The 20,724-nt window shown below is 45.5% G+C and overlaps 1 protein-coding gene across 4 annotated transcripts in view; it reads left to right on the top strand.

Moving 5' to 3' along the window:
• The window catches only part of LOC119171928 (protein Aster-B), a 117,743-nt gene that overhangs the window by 26,235 nt on the left and 70,784 nt on the right, over nt 1–20,724 (top strand). The window contains exon 1 of one of the 4 annotated variants that reach the window (XM_075892649.1): nt 8,793–8,851. The exons of the other annotated variants lie outside the window; for them this stretch is intronic. Coding sequence (XP_075748764.1) covers nt 8,808–8,851 — 44 coding nt within the window. The 5' untranslated portion in view covers nt 8,793–8,807. Of the gene's footprint in view, nt 1–8,792; nt 8,852–20,724 lie in introns of those variants that run through there. 4 annotated transcript variants of the gene reach the window in all.

Below are 20,724 nucleotides of genomic sequence, written 5' to 3' on the forward strand. Positions count from 1 at the left end.
AAGAAGAAGAAATGGACATGGGCCGGGCTCGTAGCACGTAGGCAGGATAACTGCTGGTCACTAAGGGTAACTGGCTGGATTGCCGGAAAAGGCAAGCGAGTTAGGGGGAGACAAAAAGTTAGGTGGGTCGATGAGATTAAAAAGTTCGCAGCTATAACGTGACAGCAGAAATTACAGGACCGGGTTGACTGGTGGATCATGGGAGAAAACTTTTCCCTGCACTGGGCGTAGTCAGGATAATGATGATGATGATTATGATGACGATTATACGAGTTATTTACACCACAAAATCCACAGAAAGTATACGTGTGGGTTCGCCTTTGTAATCGTATAAGCAAACTGTGTAACACTGTGTGGTTTCAAGGAATCCTTGAAAAGTCTTCTCTTTGAAATTTGTCGAATTCTTTCAGATTCCTTGAAACCACTGACATGGCCAGTGGTTTCAACGCGACTATTCGGATACACGACATTTTTCAGCGCGTGCCTAAAGTGTGCAGCGACTACAACCAGCGGACTATTCAGAACGCACAGTTTTACGAAGCGCGTGTGTGGCATATACGCATGTGGCCCACTTTGTGAGACAGTGTCACGATCATTGCACAGACGGCTGATAGAACTCTTTGTTATGTTCACAGTGCTTCCTTTCTTGTTCTTTTCCCATTGACTATAAGACGTTCATAAGCATTCGTCGAAGAAACAATGAATATACGGAGTAAATGATTCGACGGGGGAACTTGTGAGGATTCGTATGACCCAAGAGTTATCTAAACGTACGAGGTCGGTGTGCTGCTGTTATCGGGCGTTTTGTTTGCCTTAGCGCGGATAACCTCAATATTAAAGCACGTGCGGGTTTATCGCACGATAAACTCTCGATTATAGCGCTGTACTTTTGTATTGTACGTCTGTATATTTGAAGAGACGCTTCTGGAGCAAAAGAGTAGAGCTGTGGTATAGGAAAAGAACGTTGTTGCTTCCGCAGCCTCACACTACCTAATCTGTCGCCGTTGAGCCTTCTAAATGAACGTTTCCTGCAGCTTCCTGCGTTGTAACAGTATAAAGATGGCTTTTACTATTTTGGTTCGGAGTGTAACTCGGGGAGGGGGGTGGGGCTGTGCCTAGCCTGAAATCATTATTATTTTATCAATTACCATTATCAGTGGCGGAATCTGACAACATGGCGGAATTCGACTGTCACACGGGGAGAGGGGGGGGGGGGGGGCTGTGCCTAGCCCGAAATCATTATTATTTTTATCAATTACCATTATGAGTGGCGGAATCTGACAATATGGCGGAATTCGACAATGTCCAGAAAAGCACCCCCGCCGCGGCGGCTGAATTTACATGGATGTAAATGAATAGAGGCTCGTGGGCTGAAGTTTAGATGGCAGCTAAATAACCCTAGGTGTTCATATATTGTAAAAAAAAAACATCGCCATTCAACGAAGACAAGAAACACCAAACAGGATCAGTGCTTGTGCTTGATGGCGAAGAAAGCAGACGGCCATTACACATGGCACGTACCAAGAGGGCAGGACAATCAGAATGTTCGAAGAGGACAGAGGGCTCTTGGCGGAAAAGTCAGCATTAAAAACACACAAACTTGAGCGTGTTATTATACAAACATATCAGAAAACAGCGCAATACGATGAAGACTATAGACCAAACAAGACCAGCATTGGTCCTGTCTCGTGTTCCTTGTCTTCGTTTGTATTGCGATGTTTTTTTTTTCCTGCGTTTATGTACCAACACGCTAGAGTTCGTTCGCTCCCAGGTGGTTGGGAATTTCCGAGCTCTCCTCTACGGCGCCTCTTGTAATGATGCCGTGGTTTCAGAGCCTCATACTCGAGCAGTTATTATATTAATAAAGCACCAACACTGTGTGCGCAAAAACAGGCGGTCTCGCATGTATCCTAATGGTATTTATTTAATACCGCGGCTCCTTTTTAAAGACATTGCGATCGCGTGGCAATGTAATCTTTGCTCGAAGCTCTCTGCTGGCGAGGCGCGTGCAGCGGCTGCACGTGCCGAGCGAAGCGGCCAGAATGCGGCGCACGAGACCGCCTCGGCTGGCGGAAAAAATAAGCGCACGTGTTAGCTTCGGTCGAACTGGCGGGTTGCCACGTCGCTCTCCTTTCTGGCTTCAAATACCGTCGATTGATCCTCTCCCCGCTCCTAGAGTGCTTGTGGCCTAGCCGACCTCGTACGCGCGTTTATTCTTCGCTCAGCGCAGGGCGCGAAGAAGACTTCGCGTCGCGTCGACGGCGGTCCAAACAGTGGCATGCTGTGCGGGGCCGTGTTTACAAACACCTGCAGCTGGAACGGCAACACACGCGAACTCTTGTGTTGACGTGGTTGTTTTCGTTTTAGGTATACTAAGGCGAAGACTTCAGATACCCTAACAAACGCGAAAACGGGCCGTCGGCGTCGACACGAATGGCTCGAAAATAATCGCGTGATGGCTTCGCCTAAGTCATTGTGACGTCACTCTGATGGCAAGTGTGTGACGTCACATGACGTCATGACGTGTTGCTTGTTTAAAAGTGTGCCGATCACGGAGACAGTGCAAGATCAGGGGAGATGCAGAAAGCTTGAACTGGGTGTGATCTTGGAAGCAATGCTAACGACGTCAGGTGCTTTCGGAGAGAGGCGGGGCTGGGTATACATCGTCTGAGAAGAGAGAGAAGATGACTTTCGCTTTCGAGTCGTCTTCGGCTAATGATGAGGGAAATTGTGAGCGTTTAGTTAGTTAGTCAGTTAGTTAGTGACTTAGTGAGTTAGTTATTATGTTAGTTAGTTTGTAAGTTAGTTAGTTAGTTAGATAATTAGTTAGGTAGTTAGTTTGTTAGTTAGTCAGTTAGTTATTTAGTTAGTTAGTTAGTTAGTTAGTTAGTTAGTTAGTTAGTTAGTTAGTTAGTTAGTTAGTTAGTTAGTTAGTTAGTTAGTTAGTTAGTTAGTTAGTTAGTTAGTTAGTTAGTTAGTTAGACGTAAGAAGCAGCACATGTATTGACTAACGATTTCATTATGGCGTACATTTTCGCAGCCTTTTTCTTATTTGTTCACGGAACAACACGTGTATATAATAAATCTTCGTTTGAAAGATGTTTGCGATGAGCCTGCGTACGCAGCGCGACGTTATTTCGAAGATTCCGGGGTTTCTATTGATCGCCGGCCGGGCCGCGCAACCTGGTGGGCTGGACCGCATGCAATAAGAATCGCTTGAGCTGCACGGTTTCGTTTCCTTTTTTTTAAATTACATATTACTGCGAAATTTGTGAGATCGAAACAAGGGTCATATTTTTTTAGGCGTCGTAGTTGTCCAGTGTCCACCGCTGCCCGTAACCACAATTGCGCGAAATAAGGAAACACTAAATAAATAAAACTGGGGTGGAAGTGCAGCGCCGATTGCGCTATTCTTCGCCAATGGGACTTGCTTCGCCTAAACGGCAATTAGCGCGTGCGACGCCCAATTTAGCCGAGTCTTGTAATCTGTCGAGCAAAACGCGTTGGATGCACAAAGGACTATATCCAACTATCCAAAGCATTGCTTGTGTCCGCACTCATCATCGTTCACTCCGTGGATATGCTGTGATTTTTCGTTGTTGTTGTTAACTGGCATCTTTATCATCTTACTGGAAGTCCTCAACACGTACAATCAGTATACACCTGATGAGACGTTGGTCCGATACAGCGCGCTGCTGAAACATTTCATGCTATAGGGCGCATGTGTACATGTAATAACTGCTTTCATAAATATTGAATATTTGCTCGGACGTTCTGTATTTGTGTGAGGCTGCAGCGGAGGCGTGTTCAACCCATGCGCCATAGTATATAACACTAACGCCAATAGTGAGCTACTCTCTTTGTACTGCCTGCCGTTTTGTGTACGCCCACTGGCCTCCACAAAGTACAGTATACGGAGAGGTAGTGTGACCTTTACCGTGGTTGGTAATTATGCGCCCCCATTATATGCCTACCAGTGTTGCCGTGTATCGCGTGCCCGGGAAAATGTAACGGGACAATGCGCATCAACGCTCAAATAGCGCGCTATTAATAGTGGTTCGCCCTCTATAGTACATGGCTGCTGCTGAGCGCCGTTTATGCGTAACTGCTCCAAATGTCCCGCTTGTATACGTGCGTTTTTTTTCGTGCTGCATTCTGCGCGATTATGACGATTTATTCTTTTTTTTTCCTCGATTCGCAATGGTTGTTTCAAATATTTTGTATACGAATCGAAGTCTTCGTTTTGAATTAAAGCTACCGATTAATTTTAAAATTTTCTTGTTCATTTACGGCCGGCGGAGTAAATGGCCGTTATTGCTACCCTTGAAACTGGCCTCTCTCTATTTTTTTTTTTTTTTGCTTTAGAAGAAGCGAAGTGTTGCTGCGTGTACTGTATCGTAATGATTAAGACCCTTGAGCGGTCGTTATTCGCCAATTGGAAGTATGCGGATTCTTTCGCTGACTGGAAAATATTTACAGAAGGGGGTCTAGTTGGCAGCGTCCCCAACTCCTACTCCGAAACTATGCAATTTATGTTCTAGCTTTGCCTACGCCACTGCAGGAACATACTCGACTCGTCGATATTCCGTCTACCCCACCTCTTCGTTCCTTTGTTTTCAGTATACAAAAAAATCACACCATATCTACGAAGTGCATGATGATGAGGGGCGAAGAATGCGTCAGTCCGTCCGCGCTTCCGTCCATCCGTTCGTTCCTGCTTCCATCCTTCCGTCTATGCAATCGTCCGTCCGTGTGTTTGTCCATCTGCGCGTGCGTGAATCCGTCCGTCTATCCGTTTGTCCGTGCATCTGTCTGTCTCTCTGTCCGTGCGTCTGTCCATCTAGTGAACACTCCAAGAACCGCCATGTCGCATCTTTTCATCATATATTCATCAAGTACCGCCATCCAGCGGACATTTCAAGGACTAAACGAGAGGTGGCACGGCCTGACTAGAGGAGCGGCACGCGCACTTTTTTTACGGCCTGTGCTTCGTATCTAGTTCCCACCTCTCACCGCTTCTAATACATGCCACTACGGCCCAACCCTCGTTAAACCCTGCTAAAAGCAAGGAGGTTACGTGCAGCGAGTTTAACGTGGCAACCCTTTCTGGCGAGATAGTGCTCCAAGTGCGTCCTTTTCTTACTATTTAGTAAGTATCAGGATCAAGGCAAATTTTATTAGAGATTAAGTCATCGATACTCGTCTGTGTAGGTTGTTTCATCAGAAACAAGCATCTTTTTATTTATGATTAACGTGCGTGGGTTTCCTCCTCAATTAAAATGAGTGCGTGCGTGCCGATCCTCTAGTCCGGCCGTGGAGGTGGTTACCTGCTACTACGACGCACTACTACTACTACATTTATTTATTCAATACTGTGGGCCTTTTTAGGCCTATACAGGAGAGGGCATACAAAGCAAATAAGACTTCGTATTGCGGAGATGAAAAGAAAGGGAAAATATGCCACACAAAGTAGCCAAAAGAACAATATTACAGCATAAAGGCAATAAACGAACGTTGCATATGGGTTTTATTGGAAATAACAAAAATTCGGCAGATCCCACGTATACCTGGGAATCGTCGTCATGCGAAGCATGTTGACGGAAGGTGACCGTGGTGCAATTTTTTTCATTGATTGACACGTCATCAAATGACGCTAAATAACTGTGCAAATGTTGCACGCACAGACATATGTTGAATAGTTGCAGATGTTTACATAACCAGTTGTTTGCACTTGCGCAATGATTTCAACTGGAACATGCGTATTAGCAACACCAGAAGCTGAACTGAAGCGCTGATGCTTGCGAAGATGCGGGCACTGTACACTGCTACATAAATGAACATCATCGCATGGCACCTAACTAGAAGTGACGTTAACCCGACGTGACGGCTGTATCGAAGGAGTACATAGTACTGTTTGTAAGACTGGGTAGGCAGCACTGCAACCACTATTGACGTTTCACGTGGATTAGCGTCTATTTGAAAAGTAGTTCCAAGACCTGGCGTAGCTCTGTGGTAGAATGCTTGACTGCCACGCAGATTGCTTGGGTTCTATTCCTGCTGGGACCCTGAAATTTATTATTTGCATTTGTCGGGGGCCCTATGTCAGGTTTTTATTGACACTGACATTTATTCTATGCCTTCGTTGGGTCGACGCATTGTCGGATATTGCTTAACGCTCACGCATTAAAATTAACCATGTGTTTTCTCGTCGTTCCTGGCTAGATATTGTGTGCACCTGTGGCGCATACCAGTGGCACATACCCGCCCGTGGGTATGTACCACTGTCCGGTGGGAAGTGTTTGACGACGTACGCGACGGGATTGTGACATTATTCATGTCTTGACCCAGCGTGTCATATTCGTCAAACCATCTTACCCTTCCATGATAATTTGGGTTCACGCCATGGAAGTGACTACGAGAGCACCCAAACGTAAATGGATAGATAGATAGATAGATAGATAGATAGATAGATAGATAGATAGATAGATAGATAGATAGATAGATAGATAGATAGATAGATAGATAGATAGATAGATAGATAGATAGATAGATAGATAGATAGATAGATAGATAGATAGATAGATAGATAGATAGACAGACAGACAGACAGACAGACAGATAGATAGATAGATAGATAGATAGATAGATAGATAGATAGATAGATAGATAGATACGTTCAAATCCACCGGTTTGCTGAAAAATGCTTCGCATTAAAAAACTAGTTTGTTAGCATGATAACATCAAACGGTAACATAATTGATACACAAATGTAGCCGTTAAGCACGTGTAGTAATGTACGAGTACATGCGCGCCATCGTTCCTGCCGTTATTTTGCGTACAGATACCGAAGAACCTATTGCAATGCTTCTAAATGAATTTCTAGTAGCGATGAAAATGATTCAAGTGATTGAGCACTGACAACGTCATTCGGCAAGTCATTCCAGATCTTATAACTGCGGGAAAAAAAAAGAATACTTCAACGTGTTACAACGTGACAGGAATGGGCTGTGCATTTGTCGTTGTTAGTTCTACTGGAGTTACGATTCGGAGCTCTTAGGTAATCATAAGTTTACCAGGTTGCTTGAAAAAAGAAAAAGAAACTTCAGACTAGCTAACTGTCGTCGGCTAGCAAGAGTTGCGACAAGTACTTGCAAACGCAGCGCGGAAACTCTCCTGTCTGACATACTTGGAAAAAAATAAATCTAAGAGCCCTGTTTTGAATTTTTTTCCAACACATCAATTATGTTCTTTTGGTGCGGGTTCCGAACTATTGTTGCGTATTCTAGGACGGGTCTAATGGGCGTTTTAGTCTCAACTGAGAAGAAGATCCAGTCAGTTTACGCCTTTTAAAAAACGCAGTAGTTTAAATACACGTGTAGAAATTTGAATAATGTTGAGCATCCCAATTTAGAGATGGTGTTATTGTGACCCCCAGGTACTTTACGGTATTCACGTGCTTGATGTCTGCCCTAGAAAAAGTGTACTGAAAGTGAAGTGGTGTCTTTCTATGGGAGATTGTAATGCACATGGTTTTGTATTTAGGGGTCGTTATTATCTATACATCGCGGACACACGACCCACGGCTTAAGGAGCTTCGCCCCTGAAAGGTTCACCGTCGAAAGAGTATTGTAAAGAAAAAAAAAACTTCGCTAGAAAATCTGCATGTACTCCGGATTGAAACATGAGTTTCCACTTGACGCCCGATAGTCGCTCGTTAATTGCGATAATAAATCGCTGAACTTTTCTGACGACACGTGTGACAGCTTTACGCGCCGATTGTGACGCTTGTTTCGTGTCTACGAGCATTTCCGCGCTTTTTTTTTCTTGCGTTTCTCTTCGTTCGGTCGTTCATTCTTGTTCTGCGCTCTATCAGAGAGCATCTTTCGCACACCGGCCGTTGAATCTCGCAGATAAGCAGGCAGGCGGGCAGACAGGTATGTCTGCTCTACGCTGAAGATTGATGTGACATTTCTGCACGCGCGTTTTGCTCGATGTGCGCGTCAGTGTTGGGGTGGCCGTCGGCAGTATCTGCCATTGTGTATGCCGACTGAAAGCTGCTGTTCCCCCAAAGAGCGCGCGTCGCAGCTGGTTTTCCCGCTAGGAACAAAGCAGTGCACGACGATAATGCGAATGTCGTCTGAGTCAGCGTCGTCCTTCTATCGGGTCGGAGCAGCTGTGTCTACTATTTCGTCGCTTTTACTTCGTGCACGAAGTATGGACGTGGTTTCGGAGACCACGCTTGCCGTCGCACGTAGACCTACTTCGCTCCGCCTGGGAGACCATGGTCTATACCGAACTGTACGGTACGTATTGTTGTCTATAGGCGGATCGAACGCGGGCGATATATGTGGTATGCCAGTCGATCGCATGCGGCGTCGAGCGTACGTGGCACGGCTTACACGGCGGTCACATAACGAGTATACCGTTCTACAAATGGATGCCGTGACGTCATTTTGTACGTCTTGCAACACGCAGATGCATTGCCTTCGAGACTGCCTCCCATCACTCTTAGAGAACTGTCAGGTGCAGCTCGCACTGTTTGTTTGTTATGCCACTAATGGACGCTGCCCATGCAAGACGTGCCTTGTAATACTTATTTCTTAGAATGCAGACGGGGCTGTCGCTTACGTCGAACAGCCGCTTAGTCATCGCCTTGTCGCAAGCCATCGAGTTTAGTAAAGGGCTGTGCTTGTTTGCGTGGGGAAGCCGGGTAGAAAGATGAGGAGGACAACGGGGGTGGGGGGGGGGGGCGAATTTTTCTTTGTTGTCGCAAAGCAATGATCTTCTGAATACTCTCCGGACGACCGATGTTTCGTCTCTCGAAATGGGTCAGCATCTACGAAATCAGCACGTAAGACGCTGCACATGCAGTATTTATCATTTAAGAATTTGTTACTGAGCCTTATTATTAGTTCAGCAGTGAGTTCGGGCATGTAAACAGTGCCACATGGTCAGGTTGCTAATTTTAGTGGTACGGCCCTAGACTTGTGCCACAACAGTGTTCAGTCAATTCGTGTTGGCCTATTTGTATTTTACAAAACGTTATATTTGCGTTACGGGAGTGCTGAAACATTTCATGGAAACATCATTTTCAAAAGAAAAAAATCGCAACATGTCCATGGAGTGAATGATGATGAGTAAGTTTAAGCGTCCGTCCGTCCGTTCATGCGTCCGATCGCATTCGAAAATGCAGATAGCGCGCGGGCAACACCGACGAGACGAAAGCCAAAGAAGCCCACCGCAAACGTCTTCAACGTGCCCGCCGCTCTGCTTTGTCCATGCCCCACCAACGGTCCGCCACGTACTGCGACTATCCATGAGACTGAGAGAGGCACTCGATCTCCGCATATGCAGGCACAGCCCGTGCAGCTGCCAATCGGAAAATAGCGGTACAGCGCCATCTAGAATATTCTCACTCAACTGCAGTTTGCATGTACTTCAAGGGACAGCGCCGTCTATTATACTGTTCGAGAGATACCGCCCTCTTTTAAATGCGAAGCATTTCTTAGCGAAATTCGGCGACATTGAGCGTATCTATCTATCTATCTATCTATCTATCTATCTATCTATCTATCTATCTATCTATCTATCTATCTATCTAGCCGCCTATGACTTTTAGCTCTCCTAGCCGTTTCAATAATGGTAGCAATACTAAACTTGGTATGGCATAGCATGACTGTAGGAATAACATATTTGACTAGTCATAACATGAAAATTGACATGTATGTCATGAATGTCATTATTTACATTTCAAGGTCTTGCTGCTCTTGCGGTTGTTTCGTTCACATGACATGTTGAAAAACTGGTATAGTATAACATGATTGCACGGCGAACACAAGCGACAGACCCTAAGATGTAAATCATGACATGCTTGTCATGTAACAACATGACTACATACCAAGATCATGATGCGCTCGCGGCTGTTTCGCTAGCGTCACATATACCAAATGTGGTATTGCGGCACGTGAATGGATGACCAAGGTACATGACTGGTGCAAACATGATAATCATGAGATGCGTGTCATGTAACAACATGACTACATGCCATGCTCGTCATTCGCTCGCAGCCGTTTCCCTAGCTTCCAATGTACCAAGCTCGGTATTACGTCACGCGAACGGTCAACATAGGTACATTACACGTCCAAACATGATATCACAACATGCGTTTCATGTAACAACATGACTAAATGCCACACTGATGATGCGCTCGCGGCCGTTTCGCTAGCTTCATATATGCAAATTTGATATGACGTGACGCCAATGGATGACGAAAGTATGTGACTGGTGCAAACATGATAATCATGAGATGCGTGTCATGTGAGAACATGACTACATGCCACTGTCAAGGCGCCAATACATTTCGACGTGACGCGGTTCGCGTGCTCGACGGCATTCATTTCGCCGCGTCACGCCGTGTTGCCACGCCAGGCGCTAGTCCTGCCATATACTCGCAGGCGCGCGCTGCGTTGACGCATGCGTATTTCAGCGCGTCTGGCGTCCCTCCGTCACGAAAAGAGGGAGACGCAGTGTTGTCTAGGTAACGCATCGGCGCGAAATGCAGCATATCGCATTTCGCGGCGGTTGCCGTCGGGCCGCGCCTGGCGTCAGGCTAAAGAGGGCTCGCGCTTTTCTGACGTAGCGTCGCTGTGTCCAGCGTGCGCGCGCGTCAACGCTACATCGGAGTATAATTGGCCCTTCATGATGCGCTCGCGGCCGTTTTGCTAGCTCCACATATACCAAATTTGGTGTTACGTGACCTCACTGATTGACGAAATATGACTGGTGCAAACATGATAATCCTGACACACGTGTCATATGACAACGTGACTACATACCACGCTCATACGTGCTCGCGGCCGTTTGGCAAGCTCCACATATACTAAATTTGGCATCACGTGATGTGGAATGATGATTAAGGTAAACGGCACATCCAAACACGATAATCATGACACGGCAGTCATGTACGGTATCATGTACTTCTACCTGGTAATGTTGTGCTGATTTTGAAGTGACATATCAACATTTCTTATTCATGCTTCGCATATCATCGATTCCCATTTTACGTGGGATCTGCCATTTTTTTTTCCTTGTCTCTTCTCTCGGTTACACGTGACGCATGACAAGGGTAGACAAAGAGAAGCTTCGCCTCTAAAACAGAAAGAAAACCTATAAGGGTCCAGTCCGGCAGTAATATTTTAGGTCAAGTCATATGCAAGACGAGTCGCGCCTGTCATATTCCGGAATTCACTTGAGCTTCGTTGCATCCTCTATTGTTGTGCCAAGGTTCATTCTCTACAGGCAATATTTCGGGATAATTTGTGGACGTATTTTAGCCAAAAATCAAAGCGCTTGGTATTCTTCAAGCACATTTGTCTCGAAAGAAACATGTAACATCGAGCTCGTGGAGTCATGTTTTCGCTTCAGTTAAGTATAGGGTCTTCTGTATTTGAAATGTACTCTAGTTACACGAAAAAAAAAATGCCGGTGTATGGGCATGTTTCGCTGCAAATATCATCGAATCTTCCGCCGGCCGCACTACGTGGGTCCTGGTTTCATCCGCGTGAGATATGGACGTGACCTGGCGGTGGCATCGGGAAACATGAGCTTGTGCAGAGCCGAGGACCACTTCCAGGTGGCAGCACCATGTCGTCGCCAGGGGGCTTTTTCGTGAATAGCGTCGCATTTTCAGCGCAGCCTGAGAAGCACTATATATAGGGTTTTAGAATTACGTGTCTTATAGTAAAAGAACACACCACCGAAAAATTAAGTACTGAAGTTATGCCTCAGATAGGCTTAATGTTTGGTTTCGATCGACAATGTTCACTAGTATGAACGCAGCAAGCAGTTCATGATGGCTGGCCGTTCAGCAACTGCTTAAAATTTGGCCGGGTGTCTAAATCGCGCAAAACAGAGAGAGCAAGACAGACCGAAATTTCTGCGTAGAAGTATCCCAAGAAAGAATATCACCTTAAAAAAAAATTCCCGCATATCCACGAAGTGAATGGTGGTGATGATGAAGGAGCTTTCTCCAGAAGTTGAATTCGGTAAACCGTGAATCACCTGTACATATGCTCAACCATCATCATGTAAAGACGGGACACGAGAGTTGTGGTTTGATTGAATCTGCACGTTATATACAATGTTTAATATTTGCATATCAATATACTATATACAGATATTCACATACTGATGCAGCCGAGACGTGGTGGTCTAGAGGCTAAGGTACTCGGCTGCTGACCAGCAGGTTGCGGGATCGAATCCCGGCTGCGGCGGCTGTATTTTCGATAGAGGTGAAGCTACTGTAGGCCCATGTGCTCATGGGTGCTCGTTAAAGAACCCCTGGTGGTTGAAATTTCTGGATCTCTCCACTACGGCGTTTCTCATATACATATGGTGGTTTTGGGACGTTAAACCCCACATGTCAAATCAATTACATACTGATGCAGTACATACATTTTGTTCAAAAGCTCGTTTGCGGATCACTTAAACTCGGAGGAACGTTTCCAATTTAATGCGTATAGGTATATAATCTTGGAGTGTCTGTATGATATGTTTGTTTTCATGAAGAGTTTTCATGTATGATGTCTATCTGTAATGCTTTATTTGCAGTGACAATTATGTACATGCATGTTTTGATTTTTCTGGTTGCTCTATTGTTTGTATATTTGCATCGCATGCAAACATGTACACGCATGCCGAATGCGCATGGGAGTAGGAGCCTGTCAGGCAATACGGCCTTTAGCTCTTACTCCTCTTTCTGTATCAGAAAGAAATAAACTTCAATTCAATACAATGGCTTCTTGATCCGTAAAGTACAAAGCCAGGGGATCTTGAATTATAAGATGTAATGGAAAGTTCGAGAAGGGTCCTGACGGCCAGCTCGCGCTGCAACCATATCGCGTGCCATCCACGCCGTCACCTTGCCTTCTGCGGTGGTCTTAGTGTTCAGCGGTATCGACACGCACTGAGTGATGTCCGGCGAAAGAGGAAGGGAGCGAGCGATATATATAGGCGCGGCCACCTAGCGGTCTCCTACCAAACTAGAGCACTCTCTAAGAGTGGAGCGAGCATCGCCTGAGCGGCAGCGCGCCATCTCATGCGCGCTATTGAAACGAAGAGCACAGCTGCGCCTCTAGCGGGAGCAACGAGCATTAGAGCGTACACACCGGCGCAACGACGAGAGACACCCCCCCAGCAATAGGAGCAATCTCCTAGAAAGTAAGATGAAGTTGTTTTTGGAGTGTCAAGAAACGCAGTTTAGCTTTCGCGTCTCGATGTAATTTGACCGAGAGAACATAAACGCAGAGTTTGGTGAGCTGCGCCCAAAATGATTAGCTTAGCGTTTCTATGTTGCAAAGCACCATCGCAGATATAATATGACATGCAGTCGTTATGGTTTAATGTGCTTGGCGCGTCACATGGCCGTAGCTCGATAGTCAGGTGCATTATAGATGCGCCTTTTATATATGTTTAATGAGAAGTAAACGGAAACAGCACAATGTCTTCCGGCGTCCCACGCACGGGCGGCGTCAAGGTATCTGCTTAATTCGCTGCACACGTACTTTAATCTTGTTGGGACGCCCGTAATCCTTAGGTAATCCTATTTGAGACCTCGATGTCGATTCGGCATGCATCTTCGAGTGGGTTGATCATTGTTTAGGGGCCCTATCAATATTGATAGTTTAATAAATGCTAATTTACAATTTGTGCCGGCGAACAAAAGTTGCGTAAAATAAAAGAAATTACATGCGTGTAAGTGTATGTGTTTGTGTGTGTGCGCGCCTTAGGCGCTCCTTGAAATCCAACAGACTGTTTACTCCTAATTTTCATCATTGCTCATCCGCCTATATCGACATCTGCGCGCCCTAGCTTAACAGAAGATACCAAGAGAAAAGCGTTAATGCCAATCATGATAAATAACGTACCATAGAAGGTGCGTAAGCACAGATCAACATCAATACAATAGTTTGAAAGAGGGCAGGGGTCAATTTTCTACCGCTTAATCTCATACATCAGCTTCGTTACGCATTTCTTCGCCCTTGTTTCACCATACGTGAAATAATTCTTAGCCTATATGCATATATTTGTGCATATATGCATACTTCTTTTGTTTTCTTGTTTTTTTTTTACTTTGAGAACAGTCGAAAACTGGAAGTGAGTTGTTTTGTCTGTATTTGCTGTACTTTTCGTTACCCCGACGTCTTAATCATCTTTGGGCCCATTCGACTTCCGATGCACCCTCGCTACATACGATGAACAAAGTTTGTATGCTGTCCGCTGCCAGGGATATACCATATATTTGTTTTGTAGATATGCCCACCCCTCATGTAAAACCCCTTCCTTTAGGGGCATTTCAGGTATCATAAATAAATAAATAAATAAATAAATAAATAAATAAATAAATAAATAGTGTCCCTATTGGAATAAGCGCGTGAAATCTATAGGGGTCATAAAACAGCTGGGTGTACTTTACATGCGTACTCATGTGTATAAGTGACTTCAGCTCGCAGCGCCCTCGCTGCGCGGGGTAACGTGTGGTTTAGAGCGGTATTTTGAACATCTATAAACCCTGAGATGTCACGTATAGAGAGGCACATTACTCGCTGACTAAAACGCATAATCTTTTTTTCTCTCATAATGTTTGCTATGAACAATCGCTCATGATAACCGCGTCATGTCTCTGCAAATATGTCCGTTAGGAATAATGTTGGTTCTGATGTGAGCGTGAGTATACTGCATGGCTGTTTTCGTAGGCAATGACAAGGAATGGGATTATCTTCGTCTCGTGCGTCGTATACCAACGGTGCGTTTCAAAAACGCATGCGTCTGCTGCGCTTGTAACTGTTGTCGCATGTGAATGACTAAACAATTTTGGCGCAGCTCACTGAACTCTGCGTTTATGATCTCTTGGTCAAATTACATTGAGACGCGAAAGCTAAACTGCGTTTCTTGGCACTACCAAAGCAATTTCATCTTACCTTCTAGGAGCTTGCTCCTTTTGCTGGAGGGGTTGTCTCTCGTCGTTGCGCGGGTGTGAACGCTAATGCTCATTGCTCCCGCTAGAGGCGCAGCTGTGCTCTTCGTTTCGTGGATGCAACTTCATCGGGGCCGCACAAATTCATAGTCCTTGGGGATTCGCCTTCCTTGTTGCTGTGGGCCCTTGATAACAGCAACATCACGCGCTTCATATTTGCCACTTGATAAGTTATATATTTTTTGTCTTCTCATTTCGCTGTCGAAACTCGCTTCACCGATGAGGCATCGGTATACATGAGGATCATATCAAGTTACGCGAAAGCCTCCATTGCCGTGATGCCAATGTCACGATAGCGCGCCTATACGCATCATTGTTGAACAAGGACTATACGCATCATTGTTGAACAAGGACTCTTCTATAGCTGCGGCTTCCGGGAAAACATTCTACTCTTGCGTACGTTTGAATATGTGCAACAATTCGGACGACGTAATCAATGGTTGGTGCACAATATTGCGCCGTCACGCAAACATTGGCACCCTCAGTGTGTACACGCGATATCGCTAAGTATACGTGGACGACTGCACGTGACAGTGCGCGCACTGCAAAATGCACTTCGCCGGGCAAGTCGGTGCATTCGAGTGCGATCAGGGTGCAAAATCTGCGCGTAATACCAACACGCGCGAGTAAACAATCGCGGGCATTCGTTTTTTTTTTACATTGATACGCGCATTGGCCCAATTATGATCTCGTGATGCTTTCTTGCGGCCCCTGATTTTTTTTATTGTTGGATTTGGACAAAACGTCGTCAACGCGTTCTGATGGCGTGACTTTACGCTCTTCCGATAAATGCATAGTGCGTCTCCAGACACATTATCCGCTTTTTTTTTTTTTGCAAATTACTGTTCAATCGGGGCTGACATCTAACATGTGTAATATGTGACATCTAACATGCGTCGACATCGGAATTCGAGTGAGTGTAAGAGTTAAACATGCCGACGTCTGAGTTTCTTACGCAATACACTGGTGCTGATGTCATGCCTGACGATCGATCTTTCTCACCTTCCTTGGCCTGACTGCTTAATAAAATAGTGATAGCATCATGCAGTGCTGGGAAGAATCGAAAACTAAGCAGGAAAGGCAATACTTGTTTGTTTGTTTATTTATTTAACAATACTGTAGACCTTTGTACAGGCCCATACAGGATGTGGCTAGAAAAGTATAAATGAGCATGGGAATAGCAAAACAAAAAAAAAACGAAATCAGATCACATAATGCCTCAATAGATAAGGCTTCAGTAATATATCAAGAACATCACAAAAAAATACATTGCGTTTGCCCCCGTCCCGTGAACATCACCTAAGGGCTGGGGTGCAAAATCTGCTCATGCATTGACATAGTAGAGAGAGGAGTCGCTGAGACGAACCTGCGCCCCAATCCTGCCCCATGCACTGAGGCGGAACCCTGTGCATGCCCGTGCTCGTTCCTTCTCGTTCGGTCGTCTCTAATAGTTTTGTGTGCTGTACTGAGCAATGTCTGAGCAGCAGCATGCGACTCATCAAAGCCGCGTGCTACTGTTCCACATTTTTTTATGAGTAGCACTGCACGCTACTTGTGAAAATGTGTGAAGTAAGCGCACACACACGACGAAAAGCACCACGATGCATTTCGTGTATACGTTATATATTACATCCATACTTTTTGTTCGCCGTGAAAAGATCGATTTTTGGTATCCAGTGCGTCATTTCTCCCGTATCGACATTGCGCAACTGCGCTGCCGCCGTTCACAGTATTGTTGAGGACACTTACTCACGCCCGTGTATCGAGCCATCATCGTACACATGGCTTTGTACATGGTGTCCCACAAAACATGAGCCAAGAATTTGGAAGTGAAAGGCACTTAGGAGGCGAATCGAACCAAACGCATACTACTCGCACAAGCCTTTAGGTACTCGGGCAATTTTTTTTCTCTCCATACTAAATAATTATTTATTTTTATTATCTATCTTTTACTTATGGGTTGGAAACCCAAATTATGAACTCTGAGATGTAGAGCACTTTCAGAAACCACTGACCAAATTGTTTTGCTGTACGATACGTCTCGCGCTGTTTTTTCCACGTTGTAAAGAAAGCTCGCCGTGTGAAGAAGCCGTGTGACAGACCGCGAGCGCACTACTGTATTGCTGATATAAGCTTTCTTTACAACGCGAAAAAAGTAACAGCGTCAGGCGTATCGTGCAGAAAACGATTTAGTCGGTGGTTTCTGAAAGTTCTCTACATCTCAGTGTTCATATTTTGGGTTTCCAGCCAATAATTAAAAATAGGTAATTAAAAATATTTTAATTAGTATGGGGACAAATAAAAATAGCCTGAGTACCCACAGGCTAGTGCGAGTAGTACGCATTTGGTTCAATTCGCCACTGAAGTGTCTTCCATTTTCAAATTCTTGGCTCAAGTTATGTGGGACACCCTGTAAATGCTTCTACGACATAGTACTTGAGATCATCTGAAAAAGGTGTTCTAAAACGTGAGGAGATGGGCGTATTCGTATTCAGTGTTGATGTGCCTATAACTGTACCCCTATACTCAAGTGCTCCGTCTACCTCGTACTAGATGGTAGTTTTCTTCCTTGAAGCAACGTTATTACTATGCGTCATGGGTCTGAAAAGTAAGGTTTTGATCCGTCGAAGCATTTCGTGTTTATGGACATAGCGGGAAAGTGGCGCCGGACAGTTGCCCCGTTACAGCAACGAGTAGTTTCTCCACGGACTTCACGTTATAGCTTCTTTATGCTTTCGCGAACTGAAAGCTTTCTGGGAAATCCGCGCGAACTGTCTCGAGAAGGTTTGTACTGTGCGAACGCGTGGATGACATATCTTCCTTTTTTCTCTCGAATCTTACTTCGCGCTACTTCCTTGTAACTAATTTCCCCAAGGTGTTCCTTCTCTCAAGCTTACTGGACTTGAGTCCGGTTGACCTCACGTCGAGTCGAACGCATGAATTCCGAAGACAGCCCAGAGCTCGCCCCCCCCCCCTCCACGTGAGTCAGTCAGCCAGTTGTAGGTCAAATCGGCCGTCCATTTGGCGAGGTCACCATATGAATTGTGTGTTATGAAGGGCGGAAGGTGCAGCCGAGACTGAGAAGTCGAAAATCTAGCATACATACTTGCGTATACGTGTGAAAAAAAGAGTTTGTTCCGGGATCTGACGCACTCAGGGATGGTACGCGGCGTCACGGCAGGACCCTCCCTATCTGCATCGTGCTGCGTTTAAGTGATAACAGCCTTTCTTGCATACAAGACGTTTACATGTAGACTATCTTGGTTTCTGTTTTCCCGGCAATGTGGCTTCCGGACACGCACGTGCACTTACAGGAAGGTTCGGTCATGGAAGGCGCTCCCGGTAGATTGCCTCTTTTTCTCGAAAACCAGAGGAAGAAACAAGAACGCTTAAAAGCCGTATCAAATGGATTGCGATTGTTGTGATTGTGATTGTTGTGATTGCGATTGTGTGACAGAGCGATGTAAATGCCTAAAGGCGTATCAGGCATCTCAGGTTCATTACCAAGGTGGGTGGTTATCTATCATATCTAACATATCCATCGATTACCGACCTTGAGCAGCATCACCGCCTATGCTAATTACTGTCGGCCATTTTTGGGGCCTATGCTCGACACGGGTATCAGAGGCAGATGCTTTTCGCTTCGTACTGCCTTTACTCCAAGTGACTGACTCTCCTCACTCAGCATACCATGGAAGAACTTCTTGATGTGCCCTGGAGAGCTTCTCGATTTCATATCAATCACACCCATTGGCTTTAGCAACCATCTTTCCCACAGGTACAAACGGACGCCGATTCAAAGTTCACCTATAGCCTTCGCGTATAAAGCCCGGGCTGCAGTCGCGCGTATGTTTTATCATCATGATTATATTAAAAAAAAACCTACTGGTGTCGTGGGGCACCGCGCTGCACGCTTGAAGGAGATAAAATTCTGCAGAAGAATATATATATATATATATATATATATATATATATATATATATATATATATATATATATATATATATATATATATATATATATATTACGCGCTAGTCGTGCATGATGTCACGTTGTGGGCTCGTGCGCAATGAAGCTCTATAAAAGCACGAATGTTAATCGATAGCGAGCATTTTTCTGCTTATCACTGAGCGAGCTCCTTGAAGTACAGCGCGTATGTCATAACGACGGGGGATATTTGCCCTAACGTTACGGTCTCTCACCAGACGATTGGTTGGTAGAATATTTTTTGTGCATGAGACGAAAAGCGCGCGCTGCAGTGTGGTTAGCCGGCGTCGTCTTAGAGGGTTTGGCGCCTTTATCACTGGCGTCCTTGGACGCCCGTCGTCATAGTCGTCGGCGGATGCTTTTCTTTGCGTTTCGCTCGTCCATCCATCACACCCCACTGTGGTTTAGATTGACGGGCGTGTGCAGGGAGTGTATGGAGGGCGAACTGGGAGCTTCGCCTATACGACGATCTCCCTGTTCTGTTTCGTGCGCGTGCGGTGCACCTTATTGACAACCCCATTTTCTCCGTTAACTGTCGCCTGCTGCGAGTGTGCCTTCTCACTGCAGTCTCTCCTCTTTAAAGGCGGTTGTTTGGCTTGTACACGTGTTTGCTCAGCGCAACCTTGAGCGGAAGTTTTGGTCCCTGCTGAGATATTCATGACGTAAGCGCGCAAGTTTCCAAGACCCGTTTTTTTTTAGTTAATACTATAAACGTACCGTTAAGAACATAAGAAGATGACTGCTTTCGCTGGGTCGCATTGTTCTGTTCAGCACGTTCGAGGAGGGCGCACTCCATATCGAGACTATGCCTTTATGTGCGCTGTGATAAACGACGCCATACAGACGGCGTGTTTCCAGTATCGTTTTCCTTTGTAGTGACGGTACCGTTTCTGGGAACGGCACAGTGCATGACTTCATTTCGATGATATCCTGTGAAATCACTGCACAGACAGTATGTTTTCAAAGAACAGCTCACTACTTCGTTTGTTCGTGCGATTTCCTCGCTTTCGTTCCATTCAGGTTCTGTTCCGCTCAGTATAGCCTAGAGTGGCGATATGTGCCCCAGATGGTCGAAATTTCCGGAGCCCTCTACTACGGCGTCTCTCATAATCATATGGTGGTTTTGGGACGTTAAACCCCACATATCAATCAGTCAATCAAATCAGAGTGGCGATATAATTCGCGATAGCGCTGCATGTCCCGTCCAAGGACCCAGTCCAAGGTTTCTGTTCTGGGGAAGCGTCATTATTGTTCAGAACCTGCCACCCTAATTACGTGGGGTGTTTCTCTCACTGTGTGTGTGTGTGTGTGTGTGTGTGTGTGTGTGTGTGTGTGTGTGTGTGTGTGTGTGTGTGTGTGTGTGTGTGTGTGTGTGTGTGTGTGTGTGTGTGTGTGTGTGTGTGTGTGTGTGTGTGTGTGTGTGTGTGTGTGTGTGTGTGTGTGTGTGTGTGTGTGTGTGTGTCGAGAGATGGGTCCGTATATTGTTACTATAGCAAGAGACGAGGAAAAGAAACAGCGAAGGCCTGATTATGGGACTGTTGCGATTCTTGACCGCATGGACTTGGTTACAGATGTGCATGTTAGCTGCGCGTGTATATATGGAGCTGCACGTATACGGGTAGCCACAAATAACGGACGGCTAGCTTATGGGGCTGCCCACGCGCGCACTTGCGAGCGGTCCTTGGCCCCAACGCTTCCCATGA

Source organism: Rhipicephalus microplus, chromosome 4 (genome assembly GCF_043290135.1).
Source record: "Rhipicephalus microplus isolate Deutch F79 chromosome 4, USDA_Rmic, whole genome shotgun sequence".
In the NCBI taxonomy this organism is placed as follows: Eukaryota; Metazoa; Arthropoda; class Arachnida; order Ixodida; family Ixodidae; genus Rhipicephalus; species Rhipicephalus microplus.